The 16570-nt window shown below is 41.6% G+C and overlaps 1 protein-coding gene across 1 annotated transcript; it reads left to right on the plus strand.

Annotated features, from left to right (window-relative positions):
- The first annotated feature begins 393 nt into the window (after positions 1–393).
- LOC122781231 (protein sel-1 homolog 3) lies at positions 394–16137 on the plus strand. The gene is made up of 24 exons (XM_044044828.1): positions 394–556; positions 1756–2251; positions 3350–3476; positions 4655–4776; positions 4892–5007; positions 5305–5354; positions 6198–6321; positions 6411–6528; positions 6639–6779; positions 7096–7286; positions 7869–8048; positions 8169–8291; positions 8890–9030; positions 9157–9219; positions 9594–9770; positions 10073–10200; positions 10438–10521; positions 10619–10700; positions 11184–11259; positions 11349–11455; positions 11609–11730; positions 12119–12218; positions 12299–12362; positions 15438–16137. Exons 1-24 carry the CDS (start codon positions 464–466, stop codon positions 15662–15664), a joined length of 3252 nt encoding a protein of 1083 aa, XP_043900763.1. The 5' UTR covers positions 394–463; the 3' UTR covers positions 15665–16137.
- The last annotated feature ends 433 nt before the right edge of the window (positions 16138–16570 follow it).

Here is a 16570-nt window from a genome sequence, read left to right on the forward strand (position 1 = left end):
GGTTAGGTTCGGTCCAGTTCCATTGGGGTTGGTTCGGTTCGGTCCAGTTTAGTTCAGTTTGTTCTTTTGTTCGGTTTGGTTGGTTTGGTTCAGTTTGGTTCGGTTCAGTTCGGTCTGGTCCGGTTCCGTTGGGGTCGGTTCGGTCCAGTTTAGTTCAGTTCGGTTTGGTTCAGTGCGGTCCAGTTCGGTTCAGTTCGGTGCGGTAAAGGCGGTCTAACTTTGAAGTAAAGCAAGAAACATGTTCTTAAAATGTTGTAGACTTAATCTTGTTTCAGTGTTTTTGTCTCTGACAGTTTTCACTTTACTGTAAATGTGACTCATGCAAACACTGTAGCTCAACCTGCCACACCGGAATATCCGGTAATCCATCATTACACTGGGTGTATCCACACACACACACACACACTGAACTGTCAACGACTGACACAATAGGATTTCACTCAAAATGCACTTTATTTATTGAATGTTTCAGCGTTTTCTTCTATTTAAAGACAAAAAAATGAACGTTTTTCATGTCATCGTTGTTGCACACGCTTTCACTGCTGCTGTTTTAAAGGTAAAAATCTCTTAATATTACACTTAACACATGTTTACAGTGTTGTTACAAGGACGTGCACTTCAACCAAAAATGACTTAGAATTTATGGAAATACAGAAGTTTGTGTCTGTGTTTATTCGACGTACTTGGAAATACTGAAAGTAAAAGTGTTATGGTGAATATGTGAAACTACAGTCTATGCGGTTATTGAGTTGTTTCCTCTGCAGTGTATTATCACCTCGGCTCAGCTTCAGTGTGTTTTAAAGCACGTCTCAGATCATAAAGCTGCTGGACTTCAAACCTTATTGTTCAGGTTCACGCCAACGACGCCACTGCCTCAGCGAGCGGGCAGACACTGTGTTCTTCCATCCAGAAAAACAATCCATAAATCAACCCCAGAGCACAGTGGTGGACAGAGTGAGAAAGTGAAGCTTTTAGCAGACACAGGACTCAGGAGTAAGAAAGTAAAAGGACAGACAAAGAAAATCAACATGTTGTCTTTGCTGTGTGAAGAACAGTTGCTGTATCTGTGTTTGCTATCATGTTATAGTTCACCTACAGTTTTTGTACCATTTAGGGTCAGGATTCAACTTAAATTCGTGTATTTGGATTGTGAGCAATTAGACTTTAAACACAGACTTGGATTCAATGACTCGGTGGCTGAGTACATGTATGTGCTGTATGTGCACATGCAAAGAGTTCAACTTTAGGGCAAAAAAACCTGTGCGTCCAAACTAAGAATGCTATAAAAAACAAAGACTTTAGCCACTTAACAAGAAGTTAAACTAATAAACTTTATCTACGTTATATGATCATGACAGACTTTTCCAACAGGAAAAGCAGTGATTTTTGGGAGCTGCTGCTCCTCTGCTGCTTCCTGTGGTCACTTTGTGTCACTGAGGTCAATCTGAACGATGGATTTCAAACACTGAAGAGACAAAATAAGACATTAGAACTTAGTGATGGAGGCAGCAGTGTGTGTGTGTGTGTGTGTGTGTGATGTTAAAATCACGGATTTTCTCTCTGGACTTTGGTGTGGGAGAGTGAGTGGTTTACTAACTTCAGTTAGCAGATTAAAAACACTGTCCAAAGGTGAGATAAAGCAGTTTTAAGCAAGTGTTTTGTCTTTTGATGAGTGTCAAAAACCAGCTCTGCTCCGTGTTTCCTCTTTAATTTAGTTTCAATGAAACAGATTTGATTGATGTTCTCTTCACACAGGGAGAAAGTGTTTCACAGAGTGGTCAGAGTCTGCGCGGCGATTTCCTCGAGTTCACCGCGGCTGCTGACAGAGTGCCGGATGACTCCGTCGTCCATGTGCGCTATCGGTGCTCCAGGCCGTGTGGGCTCACAGTGGAGGCTGTGGTGTCCACGTTAAGGAAGAAAGATGTGGTCATCTTCAGGAGGACATGGATCAGCAGCACACCCGCCGTGGACCGGACCCAGCGGGTGGCGCTCCCGAGGCCTCCTTCCATTTCAGACACTCACGGCTTGTTCAACGGGACGGTCACAGACGTTGGATTTGTGACAGTTCGTGCTTGGCTGGACCATCTGAGAGAGGGCGGTGAAGCCGGGACATACCAACGGTCCATGTGGAGGATTTATAGAGTTCTGACCATGATGGCGACGAAACCTCCCACCGAGTGTCCTTCATGGTTTACCCAACTGAAGCGGCAGATAACCAGAGACGGAATCAGCCAGTGTCCTCACGAGTCAGGTCAGGCCTTTGGCTTTCCCAGTGAATGATTCAAGTTCTACATCATAGCAGGACCTGCTTTACTCCTGCTTCAGGTTTAGGACTTAATCGCTCATTGTCTACCGCGTTATCCTCCACGTGAGGGTTGAAGGAGGGCGAGGCCAATCTCAGCTAACAGAGTCAAAAAGAGGTAGACGGGTCAATAGACGGTCAATGTTTGGACTTTGGGAAGTTAATAGGACTCAAAGACGAGGAGAACCCGCGCTCACGCGGGGAGAACCTGCAAACCAAAGGCTCTCAGTCAAACCAGGATCACTGCTGTGTGGCCTGAGGCCTACGTTAAGGGCTTTGTGAGCTAATGAGAACCGAGAGGAAGGCAGATCGAGGTCGATCGGTGACTGTAGGACGAGACACTGTGAGGATCTGCTGCTGTTCTCGTTTGTGTCGTGCAAAAATATTCATACAGTTGAGCAGTTTCAGTCACATGAAGAAAAACAGAAATGTTAAATATTTCTGTAATAAAACATGTTTTGTTTGGTGTAGATCAGAGAATGTACACATTAATTACAACAACTTTCTTTTTTACACCAAAATGTAATTTCGTGTGAATAATTTTACTTAATTTTTGTAGAGTCAGGGTTAAATTCAAAATGGCTATGGCATGTTCTTAACCCTAAACTCACAAAAGGTCCAAAGACTATGATGAAAGCACGTCTTTAGGGGGCGCTTTCAGGTCACTGGAAAATGAGAATACAGAATACGAAATCAAAGTAGTTTTGAATTTGAGTTAAGTTTCGAGTGTTTTCGAGCACTTTTGTATCATTTTATCCACTTTTGCCCAAATTTTCCTGCGTTTTTAATTTCTTTTTTATAGATCGCACCAGACTCCACTGTCCAGGCCAAACTAAACGGTTCATTTGAACAGATATTCGTACGACGTGTCTTCTCGAGGGGGCGGGGCATCAGAACCGTGAATATATGAATGCTTGGTTTTTTTCTCAGTGTCCGATCACCGTGACGCTGAGATCAGAGAGATGATTTGGACACCATCACTGTTTTTTTTACGTGGATTTTTAATGTGTCGTCTTCATGAGGTTCTGATGTTCTGCTCGGTCACAGATGTTATCGACATGCTCGACTTCCCTCTGGCGAGCACGGGTGAAAACTTTGGAGCGATCCGCAGGTTCAAGCCTTTTATCGACGAATCCCTGGAGAGAGTTCGTCGTCAAGCTGTGACTGAGCCCAGGTTAGACTGTGTGTGTGTGTGTGTGTGTGTGTGTGTCTGTGTGTGTGTGTGTGTGTGTGTGTGCGTGTGTGTTTGAGCAGCATCATGTGAAACACTCGAGGTCTCAAACTCAAATAACCTGAGCCACTGAGCATTTACTGGTCAGGGGACAATTGAATGTTGAATAAAAAGTCCCACTTTTCTGTAGGGTAGATAAAATGATATCAAGATTTCAAAATAAAAGTCTTTGTTTGTGTTCACAATGAAAACAACTGCAGTGATGTGATGCAAAATTCATCTGTAAATAACCGAAACTGACGGAAATAACTCATGATGTCACGTCACGTGAATTCAATTGGAGGGCCATATTTGGTCCACAGGCCACGAGTTTGAGACCTCAGGTTTACATGCGAGAAAAAACTCAGAAAAGGGTTACGGCCGACTGCCTTTATCCTCGTTTTCCATTGTGAAAGGAAGCTGCACAACAGCGACCTGTAGTGTTTGAAAGTGTAACTGCAGTCTTAACAAAAATCAAACTCGGCTCCATCACATTGTTTGGGGTTCTTTTTTGGCAGAGACTGAAATATTTGTATGTTTTTCCATTTGTCGTCTGCTTTTGTTTGTCTGCCACTGAAGCTCAAAGGAATCAAACATGAAGGGAACAATTCCCACAATCCCCTGCTGCGTCACAACATCAAACTAAGGCATTTGTAATTGTTTCAATTGAGAGACTCCTAGTGGCAGAAATGACAAACTGTGCATTTAACTATATATCGTAATTATGTCATGTGGACTTTGGTGTGGGAGAGTGAGTGGTTTACAAACTTGAGTTTTGAGTCAGACCAGAACGACACGTCGCACTAAAGCAGCATATGTTTCTCTTCTTTTAGGTTTGTTAGGAGTTTAATAACAAAGCTGAGGTTCATGAATGTTTTAGATTACTCACGAGAGGCTGAAGAACAGCTGATGTTTCATGACGATTGGCTGAGTCGGTGGTTTATGTGTTGGTCTCAGCAGATCCACAGGTCACAGGTCACAGGTCACGAGCAGCTTTCACTTTCACCACTTCACAAGCATCATGAAGCCTCTTCAGCAGAGCATGTGATATCACATCTTTGTCTCGCCGCGTGACAAACGGCGAGGTCCGTGACTCTGAGCAGAGAGAAGACTGATCTGTCGCGTGTGCTTGGGTTTTTCAGCGTCACCATATCTGTGTGGATCTATGTTGTGGAGCGCTGTCAGGAGGAGATGTGTGGGATCATCCATCATGTGGACCGTGCCAACTCATACGGCTCAGTAATGATGCAGCTCACACACTCAGGTAAACCTGAGGCCAGTGTGTGTGTGTGTGTGTGTGGAACAAACCATGTCATGTATTAATAAAGAGCTTCTGGAACTCACGTGGTGAAAAATGTGACGTCACATGTGCCGTGTAGGAGACGTCATCATTCAGGCTCGTCTGACCACAGGAGAGGATGAAGCGTTCCGCGCCCGTGCCGCGCTGCCGCTGTGGAAGTGGATTCGATTAGACTGTTCTGTGCAGGACTCAAAGGTACGTGGGGGGTGGAAGGGGGGGGGTCATCCTTTCTCTGACCACTTTCATTTGATGCCACGGCTTTGCAGCGTTTCATTTCCTTTTGGAACAGCTGTGAGACTCGGAGCGATGCTTCCTCTCCAGCTGGGGAACTCCAGGCAGTTCTCACTCTTCACGCTTCACTTGGTTTTTCACTCTTTCTGTTTCTTTTTTTACTCTGAGTGTCAAGAACCTGTGATGATGGTGATGATGATGATGATGGTGATGATGGTGATGATGATGATGATGATGATGACGATGACGTCTGCTTTTCAGGTGCTGCTCGACACAACATGGGAGGAAGAAACCATCAGACACATTTTCCAGTAAGATGTTTTTTCTATGATTATATAAACAGGTGATGACTTCATGCAGCCCAGCTAACAATGTTTTGGTTCCCTGAAGGTTCCCCCTAGGTTCTCCTGTGGTTGACACAGAAAGTTTCCTTAACGTTCCTGTAACGTTAGTTTTTGGTTGCAAATTTAGTTCCCAGGACGTTCCTTTGTTAGAACCTTCATACAACCTTCAGAGAACGTTCTCTAAAGGTTCCCAGAATGTTCCCCTCACGTTACTTTGTTGTGACAACATTCTATTTCAGTTGCAAACAAAAATACCAAAAAACAACCAAACGGGAACGTTACGTGGACACCACGGGGCAACCACGGGAGACAGTTTCAGTTTTTGATTCTCTCAACGTTTAGGGAACATTAGGCTCCTCCTCTAACCCTCAGGGAACGTTCTGTAAATGTTAGTTTTTGGTTTGGTTGTAACTAACCTCAGGAGAACCTTAGGGGAACGTTGTGTGTTAGTTGTTACTCGTGGAAGAGTCTGTGTTCTGTGTTGTTACTAAGCAACAGAAACCTGGAGCTGCTGTTTCACTGCTTTTCCACGATGAGTCCTCGTGTTCAACTCAAACTCTCACAGTTTGTTCTTCTGGACGCAGCAGACGTCACCAGCAACATTAGCAACAATAGCAACTTTAGCAACATTAGCAACATTAGCCACCTCCAACAACAAATGTCGAGCTACAAACTAAACTTTTGCGTCAATTTGTAAAGCACTCACTCTCCCATTGGGGGGTCAGTTTAGGGCCCCTGGCTCCTCCTGCTTTGTAACGGCCCTGGTGATGATGATAGCTTGTTTTGAGTGGCGTCATAAATGTCTTACAGATTCCAGGACAGCATCTATTACGACGACACTGACGGATACTTCGTGGTGGGAGGAGGCAAATACATGCCAGGCATCCACGGGTATTTTGGGCCCGTCAGATTTTATCGCCTCGGAGCCGAGGAGGTAGCGTCCCTGCCCACACACACACACACACACGTATGTGTTTTCTTGTTTATATTGCAGTGTGAACGTCAGTGTTATTCATGTCACAGATAAATAATCCACTTCACCCGGAGACAACGTTAAAGGAGCTGGATAGAACTCACCACGAGTGTCGGGAAATGAAAGCGTTCACTGAAGCTTTTCTAAAACAAGTCACCAACAGAGGAGGTGAGAGATTGTTCTAGAACTTTAAAACACGCTTGTCATCGTTTTCACAACCACAACAACAACAACAACAACAACAACAACAACAACATAAGATGCTTTGTTTATTTCAGACGCGTCCACGTCTCACTTCAGAGCGCTGTGGGGTCAGTTTGATAAAAACACCTGCACACAAACATGGAGCTGGGAAACGACACAAAAGTACAACACACTCTTCCAGTTACTGCAGACACAAGAAGAGAAGCTGAGGACAGGTGTGCGTTTGTGATCGTCCTGTGTGTAAAGTGTGCTGCTGACTAATCTCTGCCAGTTTAACAAGGCTTTATCTCACTGTTAGACAGCGTGACACACACACACACACAGGGGCTGCTGGTCCTCTGCTGCCTCGTGTGGTCACTTTGTGTGGATTAGTGATGGAGGCAGCAGTGTGTGTGTGTGTGTGTGTGTGTGTGATAGTGAACATAATCTGGATTAAAGTGTCATATATGTACATTTTCAGAAGAACGTTGTGATGGTTGAAGTGAAGTGAACGTCTCTGCTCACACAGCTCACACATGTGTCCTCCTGCAGGGAGCCTCAGGACAACGTTGTTCCAGGAGGCTCTTGATTCCATGTTCTCCGCGGATCAGACGCAGATGAACGTCACGACGCGATCGGCGTCTCTGCTTCAGGCCGCCTCCTGCTTCGGAAACCACAGAGCGACGCTCCTGCTCGCGTCCGTCCACCTCGCCGGGTTAGGACGCGGTGTCGATCACACACAGGTAACCGACGCTCCTGCAGGACAGGACACGTATGTAAGTCAGAGAGTGGTTCCCAAAGACTGGGTCAGGACCCACAGATGGGTCACGGGAGAGTTGAAGAATATTTTTGATCTTTAAGTTAAAGATTTATAAAATAATCTTTTTGAAGTGATTTATTTACAAATTCAAGTTTTACATACACGGCTGTAAATGAGTGTGGTTTCCTGTGTTTAGTGGGAAACTCTGCTTTATGATATAATATCTGCAATAAAACACTGAAAAACAGCCAGTGAAAGTTGTGCACTGCACCTTTAAAAGTCTCCACCATCTTAAAAACGATATTTGTTTCATACGTTTATGAACCACTCGCTCTCCCACACCAAAGATGCCTCGTGTGGTCACTTTGTGTCACTGACGTTAATCTGAACCAAGGTTTTCACAAAATAATCAGACACGTGAACTTAGTGATGGAGGCAGCTCCTGTGTGTGTGTGTGTGTGTGTGTGTGCGCGTGTGTGTGTGTGTGTGTGTGTGTGAGGTTAAACACTCCCTCTTTACCTTAAACGACGCCTGAGAATAATAAATAAACCTTGGTGTGTTTCAGGGTCACGTCTATAGTTTGATTGGCGCGTCGGCTGACGACCGCTTCGCCCTGATGCATGCTGGGTACAAACACTCACAAGGACTGGACGGCTTTCCTAAACGTCTGGACATGGCTTACAGCTACTACTCCAACGCTGGAGCTCAGAGCAGCGTCGACGCCGCCAACATACACGACACCCAGGTCAGCTCAGGTGTCTTCATTTATTCTTTCATTCTTAAACAGTGTTGCTGCGTTAACGCTTCAGGTCCAGACACAGAGTAACACAAAGTAACCGCTAACGTTTGTGTTTGTCTCTCTCAGCAATACACACCTGAACACATCTATCTGAGCAACACAGAGGATTTGAACACCCTGATGCGCGAGACCAGCGACACGTTTCACTACCTGACATTTAAAGCAGAGCGAGGAGATGCAGACGCTCAGGTACTAACGCTGAGCTGCACTCAGAATACAAGCTTCAGTGTATTCTGAAGTCTGTGAACCACTCACTCTCCCACACCAAAGTCCAGAGAGAAATTCTGTGATTTTAACTTCTAATGTCTGATTTTAAGGATTCAGCTTTTGAAATATTTGATTTCGAAATTCCTCAGTGACACAAAGTGACCACACGAGGCAGCAGAGGACCAGCAGCTCAAATCACTGACTTTCTCTATGGACTTTGGTGTGGGAGAGTGAGTGGTTCACAGACTTCTAACAGCTAACAGTGATATTTGTATATATATATATGTATATATACATATATATGTATATGTATATATATATGTATGTATATATATATATATACGTGTATGTTTATATATATGTATATATATAGATAGATATATATATATGTATATGTATATACACATATATATGTGTATATATATATACGTGTATGTTTATATATGTATATATATAGATATATATATATATATGTATATATATATACACATATATATGTGTATATATATACATATATATATATACATATACATATACATATATATACACGTATATATATATATATATACTGTGTGTTTAGAGACGCCTGGGTGCGATGCTTTACTGGGGACAAACTGGAATCTCTAAAGACATCGAGAGCGCAGTGAAGTGGTTTGCGAGGAGTTCTATGCAAATGAAGGATCCCTCAGCGATGTACGACTACTCCATCCTCCTCATGAAGGTGCTATAACATTATAAAGACCTGTTTTATGACTCAACACAGGGTATTTTATGTTTGTTTTCCCGCTCTCTCTCTCTGTGTGTGTGTGACAGTTATTGACTCTCTGATTGATGCTGATTCCCTCAGGGTGAAGGCGTGAAGAGAAACAAAACCCGGGGTTTTCAGCTGCTGAAGAAAGCGGCGGCGATGGTTTGTGTGTCATCACATCCGTGTGTGTGTGTGTGTGTTTGTGTGTGTGTGTTCCCTCTCAACATGACTGTCCAGGTATTACTAATGTTGTGGGGACCTAAACCTGTTTACACAGTCACATTATGGGGACTTGTCCTCCTTGTGGGGACAAAAAGCAAGTCCCCATAACGTAAATTACTACATTTTAAGGTGAAGATATGTTTTAAGGTTAGGTTAGGGTTAGGATTAGGATTAGGCCAGTAGTAATTGTGGTTAAGGTTAGAGTAAGTCTCCAAGAAATGAATGTAAATCAATGCAATGTCCCCGCAAGTCATGAATGTCGAACATCTGTGTGTGTGTGTGTGTGTGTGTGTGTGTGTGTGTCCTCACTGCAGGGCTCAGTCACGGCCTTGAACGCGTTGGGTTGGTACCACGGCATCGAGCTGAATGACCACGAACAGGCCGTGAAGTACTTTGAGCAGGCGGCGCGGAGCGGCAGCGCAGACGCCATGTTTAACCTGGGACTTTATCACCTGAGCGGGACGAACCCGCGCAGCCTGCACAGGGACGAGGTCCACACACACACACACACACGATAAAACAAGATTTCCACATACACACGAATGGGAAACTGATCCGAACCCAGCCCACGTTAGAGCGTCCCAGTGACACGTGGTTCAAACTTTAAACACATCACAAGACTTGAGACTTTTCTCACCTAAGTCAAAGCTTTTGCACATATTATAGACTTTTTCATTCCATTTAAAAATGATGAAATAAAGTTGCTATAAAATCAGTGCATTTGTGAGTAACTGTTAAAAAAGGGAGCGTTGGAATCTTCACATCTGTGTGATCTGTGTTTTAAACACCACAGAAAGCCGCGTTCCGGCAGTTCCTGAACGCGTCGCGCAGCGGTCACGTGGGCGCGGCGGTGGAGGCGGCGTGGTTCCTCTCGTCAGGGTGCCTGGAGGGCGTGTCTCAGGATGTGGAGCGGGCCGTGATGTAAGTACGCTCTGTTGTGACTCACGACAGCAGCAAGGTCACGACCGAGCATTTGCATGTCTAAAAATAAAAGCGTGTTCCGCTCGCTGATGAATTTAAAACAGCTCCTGCTGCTTGTGAACACGCTTTGTTTTTCTTTTACAATGACCTCAACGTATCAGACACTATTTTAAGATAATGAAAGACTTCCTGAGTGAATGATATTCCATAATTCATCATCTCTGCACCTGCTCACAGAATGCTGAAGAAGGTCTGCGACGTGAACGGACACCTCGGGTTTATGATCAGAGAGGCTCTGCAGGCGTTCCTGCACGGCTCCTGGTAAACACCTGGTCCACATTTAATCTCCCTCTCTCCTCTCACTGCTGCTCTCTGGTGTGTTACTGTGTGTTATTGTGTGTTATTGTGTCGCCTGCAGGCGCGAGGCCTTCGTCAGGTATGTGCTGGCAGCTGAAACAGGTCTGGGTTTGGCTCAGAGTAACGCGGCACACCTGTGTGAGGTAAACGCTGATGCGACCCTTCGCGTCTAAACCTTTCATATTAAGACTTGAAAAGGATTAGTGAACTGTGGATGTGGTTTTAGTCAACACTGACCAAATAAACCACTCAGTGATGCCTCGTGTGGTCACTTTGTGTCACTGAGGTTAATCTGAACTAGGATTTTCTCTCTGGGCTTTGGTGTGGGAGAGTGAGTGGTTTACAACCTTCAGTCTAACAGTGAGATGAAGACGTGATCAGCTGCAGCGTTCCTTCATTAAATAAACACATCCTGACTTTTATGCTCTGAAAACTGAGTTACGTTTGGATCTGTTGCGCCACCTACTGCCACCCAACCAGTAATGCAGCAGGGTGAGGAAGTGACATGTGATTTAGAAGCAGTTATGACTGAATGATTCATGTTCATTTCACTGAAGACACTTTAGTTCTTATGTTGTATGAAATGAACGTGGTGATGGTCTGAGTCATGTTTTAAATGTCTGCAGGAGCTGAATCTGCACGGTCACTGTCAGTGGAGATATCACAACTACTCTGTGTTCAACTACGACCCTCATCCGTCTGGTGAGACAGTCTCCGTCTGTCTCTCTGTCTGTCTGTCTGTCTGTCTGTCTGTCTCTGGAAGTACGTAATCCTTTGTAATTCCCCTGCAGCTCTGCTGAGAATGGGCGACTTCTACTTCCACCAGAAACACTTATTATGGTCTGTTGCTGGTGCGGCGTGGATGTACAGCAGAGCCGCTGCGGCAGGAAGTCCTCAGGTGACACATTTACTCAGATTAACTTAATGAAACGTCCACGAGCTCCGGCCCTGCAGCCAGAAAACCCACAAACAGAGTCACTGCGCGTTGTTGTTGTTGTTGTTATAATGTTATCATCATCATCATCATCATCACAGCTTCTGCTTCACTCAGGGAATCTTCAACCTGGTCACGTTGGCACAACAGGGACACGCTTTACCACCGGGTGTCTACGCCGCGTTTAACACGACATGTGACGACGACGTCGACGTCGCGGTGGAGAAGATGCTGAAAAGGTGCTTTTTTTTTAAAGAAAAATCAGTAAACGAACAATAACGAGTATCAAGATTTAAATAAAAACTCAAAGTTTTGTGGTTAGGGTTAGATATGGATTGTTTTTAAGTGAAAAGTCAGTGTTTGTTTTTGTAATATTGAATTTGGCCATTAGGGGGTGCTGTGCCCACACTATCCCTCTCTAACTGTGTGTTTTGATGAGCAAAAATACTCACTCATTATTTATGTTTATACTAAAGAGAGAAAATCCCTGCCTTCAAAAAAACAAACAAAAGAGAACAATTGTCTTTGTATGACCATGAATAATAAAAACAGAAGATTTTTTTTAGATGAACAGTAGACGTTGATGTTTGTCGTCTGTTGTCACTAACTCAGTTTTCCCTAACTCAGGTGTGTGGAGGCGGAGTCTGACGACGCTGCCACGCCCTGTTCTTTAGCTCTGCTTCAGCTGCAGGTGAAAACAGCTCTGAGGAGAATGCACTTCATCCTGGTGAGTGTGAGCAAGTTATACTTTCATTATTAATTATTAATTATAGACTTTAAAGCAGTTTTATTCTGATTTCTCTGCAGGTGAACGTTTCTCTGCTCTCTGTCTGTGTCCTCGTCGTCTTCATGCCTTTACAGAGCTGGCTCGGTAAGCACACACACACACACACACACATTCAAAGAAACTTGTAAATTCCAATACTTTTACAAACAACTGATGCTGATGGTGTGTTCAAAAAAACTTGTAAATTCTAGACCTGCAACTAACAATTATTTTCATAATCAATTAATCTGTTAATTATTTTTTTGATTAATTGATTAATCTTTTGGTCCATAAAATCTCAGAAAACCTTAACAAATGTTGATCAGTGTTCGTCAAACCTGGAAATGATGATGTTCATCTTGTTTCGTGATGACTGATGAAAATGATTCACTTTTAATGATTTCTTTGTTGAAATGAAAACAATATTCACATTTAAGAAGCTGAAACAATCAGAAATCTTGTTTTAATCATGAAAAAAGCTTCAAACCGATTAATCGATTATCAAAATAGTTGTCAATTAATTTAGTAATTGATTAATAATCGATTAATTAATTCAGATCTAGTAAATTCCAGTACTTTTACAAGCTATTGATGCTGATAATGTGTTTAAAGAAACTAGTAAATTCCAGTACTTTTGCAACAACTGATGATATGTTCAAAGAAACTAGTAAATTACAGCACTTTTACAAAAAACTGAGGCTGATAATGCATTCAGAGAAACTAGTAAATTCCAACTTATGATGATGCGTTCAAGGAAACTATAGTGAATTCCAGTACTTTTGCAATAACTGATGATGATGCGTTCAAGGAAACTAGTGAATCCCAGTACTTTAACAAACAACTGATGCTGATGATGCGTTCAAAGAAACTTTTAAATTCCAGTACTTAAACAAACAACTGATGCTGAGAAACTTGTAAATTCCAGTACTTTTACATACAACTGATATGATGACACATTCAAGGAAAATAGTAAATTCTAGTACTTTTACAAACAACTAATGTTGATGATGCATTCAAGGAAGCTAGTAAATTCCAGTACTTTTGCAACAACTGATGATGCGTTCAACGAAACTAGTGAATCCCAGTACTTTTACAAACAACTGATGCTGATGATGCGTTCATAGAAACTTGTAAATTCCAGTAGTTAAACAAACAACTGATGCTGATGACACATTCAAGGAAACTAGGGAATTCCAATACTTTTACAAACTACTGATGTTGATGACACATTCAAAGAAACTTGTAAATTCCAATACTTTTAAAAACTATTGATGCTGATGATGCGTTCAAAGAAACTTGAAAATTACAGTACTTTTGCAACAACTGATAATTCGTTCAAAGAAACCTGTAAATTACAGTACTTTTATAAACTATTGATGCTAGTGATGTGTTCAAGGAAACTTGAACATTTCAGTAATCTTACAAACTATTGATCCTGATGTGTTCAAAGAAACTAGTGAATCCCAGTACCTTCACAAACAACTGATGCTGATGATGCATTCAAAGAAACTAGTGAATCCCAGTACTTAAATAAACAACTGATGCTGATGATGTGTTCAAAGAAACTAGTAAATTCCAGTACTTTTGCAACAACTGATGATGATGCGTTCAAAGAAACCTGTAAATTCCAGTACTTTTACAAACTATTGATGCTGGTGATGTGTTCAAGGAAACTTGAAAATTCCAGTCATCTTACAAACTATTGATGCTGATGTGTTCAAAGAAACTAGTGAATCCCAGTACCTTCACAAACAACTGATGCTGATGATGCATTCAAAGAAACTTGTAAATTCCAATACTTTTACAAACTATTGATGCTGATGATGCATTCAAAGAAACTTGTAAATTCCAGTACTTAAATAAACAACTGATGCTGATGATGTGTTCAAAGAAACTAGTAAATTCCAGTACTTTTGCAACAACTGATGATGATGCGTTCAAAGAAACCTGTAAATTCCAGTACTTTTACAAACTATTGATGCTGGTGATGTGTTCAAGGAAACTTGAAAATTCCAGTCATCTTACAAACTATTGATGCTGATGTGTTCAAAGAAACTAGTGAATCCCAGTACCTTCACAAACAACTGATGCTGATGATGCATTCAAAGAAACTTGTAAATTCCAATACTTTTACAAACTATTGATGCTGATGATGCATTCAAAGAAACTTGTAAATTCCAATACTTTTACAAACTATTGATGCTGATGATGCGTTCAAAGAAACTAGTAAATTACAGTACTTTCACAACAACTGATGATGCGTTCAAAGAAACCTGTAAATTCCAGTACTTTTACAAACTATTGATGCTGGTGATGTGTTCATGGAAACTTGAAAATTCCAGTAATCTTACAAACTATTGATGCTGATGTGTTCAAAGAATCTAGTGAATCCCAGTACTTTCACAAACAACTGATGCTGATGATGCATTCAAATACACTTGTAAATTCCAGTACTGATGCTGATGATGTGTTCCTTGAAACTAGTAAATCCCAGTATTTTTGCGACAACTGATGATGATGCGTTCAAAGAAACTTGTAAATTCTAGTACTTTTACAAACTATTGATGCTGATGATGCTTTCAAAGAAACTTGAAAATTCCAATACTTCTACAAACAACTGATGCTGATGCGTTGAAAGAAACTTGAAAATTCCAATAAGTTAACAAACTATTGATGCTGATGATGCGTTCATGAAACTAGTGAATCCCAGAACTTTTGCAACAACTGATGATGATGCGTTCAAAGAAACCTGTCAATTTCAGTATTTTTACAAACACACATGCAGTCCACTTAAATGCTTGCTGCTGCTGTGGTAATAAAAGCACTTCTAATTAGGTCATCATTCGTAAAGAAAGTATAGAAATTTTTTTTTCGTTGATAAAACACTGTTCAGTTTTGGATCTTTTCAATATTGTTATGAATATACACATATATATATATATATATATATATATATATATATATATATATATATATATATATATATATATATATATATATATATATATATATTTTCCTCTTTGCTAATTGACCTAATTTATTGGATTGTGTCTCAAAGCTTTAATAAAACTGCACAACCATCACATATAATTTGAAAGAACAGAGGAAAACCATGTGTGATCGTGTTGGTTTACCATGAAAAGTGATTTTAACATTTTCTCCTCCTGCATGTGAACATAGAACAAAGAGTCTCTAGTCGTCGAGCAGCTGAACTGAGGGCGAGGACGACGTCGGGCAGAGGGGAGGAGCGAGGCATCATGGGAGTTTCCCACAGAGTGGTGGAGAATCAAAGACTAAACATGGTGAACGGAGAGCGGTGGCTGCGACAGACCAGTGATTTTGCCGTGACGCTGTCGGGCGTCTGTGTGTTTGTTTTCTGCACCGCGTTCCTCACTCACTTCCTCTGAACAACCACACAAAAAGTAGAATAAGGGCAAAGAAATGTAAATTATTAAAGATAAATTATAATTAGGGCCCGAGCCATGAATGGCAGGGGCCGAAACGGCTCTATAGCGCCCCCCTAAGGTGGAAACAGAGGCAAAATTGAGTTCCACTGAATTTCCTGAAACTTGGTGGAAAGATGTTATCGACCAAGATGCACAAAAAGGTCGAATGTAACCATGGCCTCAACTCAACAGGAAGTCAGACAATTGGAATCTTGGTGTTCATTTTAGCGATTTGCACTGTAGATAAAAAGGTTTTGTGGATTCAAAAGTGAGGTCAGGGAACTGCTGCACTCCCTGACTTATGTGGGACTCCAGGGCCCCATCATGACTGTGTGCTGTCCTAGTTATTATAACATTTATATTTTTCGGGGGTTTGTGGTGTCGACAAAGTCTGTTTGTGATGTTTTAAGGCCAATAAAACATTTCCAAGTGTTTTATGTTGTTGATGTTGGTCGTCATTTAACATTGAACACATTGATGGTAGAAATTAACATAAAATAATAATAAATAAATATTAAAATAAACATATTACCCATTAATCTGTTTGTCCAATTGTGTAAAATATTAATTGTTTTAATCTGGCCAGTAGGAGGCAGTCAAGTGAAAAATGTAGGGGTTGAAATTATATCACAGTATTCTGTCATGACATAAAAAAAATAATAAAGTTTTTTTTTTTTTTAGAATTTCAAAATAAAAGTATCTGTATTCATGCGGAACAAAATAGTTCACAATAAAATGTATTTAAAAAAAACATAACTTCATATTAAATGGCGGGGCACATGACATCGATTGGACACCGTAAGAGGCCTGCGCCCCGCGAGTTTGAGACCTCTGATACAGAGGTAAAGACATATTTTCCCTCTCTGA

This window comes from Solea senegalensis, linkage group LG14 (assembly GCF_019176455.1).
Source record: "Solea senegalensis isolate Sse05_10M linkage group LG14, IFAPA_SoseM_1, whole genome shotgun sequence".
In the NCBI taxonomy this organism is placed as follows: Eukaryota; Metazoa; Chordata; class Actinopteri; order Pleuronectiformes; family Soleidae; genus Solea; species Solea senegalensis.